We start from the raw sequence: 384 nt of genomic DNA, 5'->3' as shown, positions 1-384 counted from the left end.
AATAATAATAATAATATGAAATAAATACCAATAAAGTTTCTTCCATTCAAACAATAACTGATCTCAACTTTTACTGAATTTTCCTTCTAATTCGGATCTAAGAGGACCTGGTCCGGGCGGGTCTGACCCGGATGTGAGACCCTCACTGTGGCGGTAAAAGGCGCGCTGCAGCGGGCAGAGAGTGACCGACCTCCTCGCTGTAGTATCCGCTCCAGTCCGGAGCTTCGTGCCCTTCCATCTTCACCGTGCCCAGCATGACGGGAGCCCGCAGCCGGAACACGGATCCTGCAGGTCCCGCTCCTGTCCTCCTGCTCCTGTCCCCGGGCTGTGTGTCTGAGTCCGTCCCGGTCCAGGTGAAAGCGTGCCGTGCCGAGCCGAGCCGAG

The 384-nt window shown here is 55.5% G+C and overlaps 1 protein-coding gene across 1 annotated transcript in view; it reads right to left on the bottom strand.

Moving 5' to 3' along the window:
• The window catches only part of foxa1 (forkhead box A1), a 3,748-nt gene extending 3,448 nt beyond the window's left edge, over window positions 1–300 (bottom strand). The window contains exon 1 of the mRNA XM_035674260.1: window positions 191–300. Coding sequence (XP_035530153.1) covers window positions 191–256 — 66 coding nt within the window. The 5' untranslated portion in view covers window positions 257–300. The remainder of the gene's footprint in view (window positions 1–190) is intronic.
• Window positions 301–384: the final 84 nt, after the last annotated feature.

This window comes from Morone saxatilis, unplaced genomic scaffold (assembly GCF_004916995.1).
Source record: "Morone saxatilis isolate NCDOM2014 unplaced genomic scaffold, NCSU_SB_2.0 Contig3, whole genome shotgun sequence".
Taxonomy (NCBI): domain Eukaryota; kingdom Metazoa; phylum Chordata; class Actinopteri; family Moronidae; genus Morone; species Morone saxatilis.
Note: the sequence above shows the minus strand (reverse complement) of the source record. Positions and strands in the feature narration are given on the sequence as shown.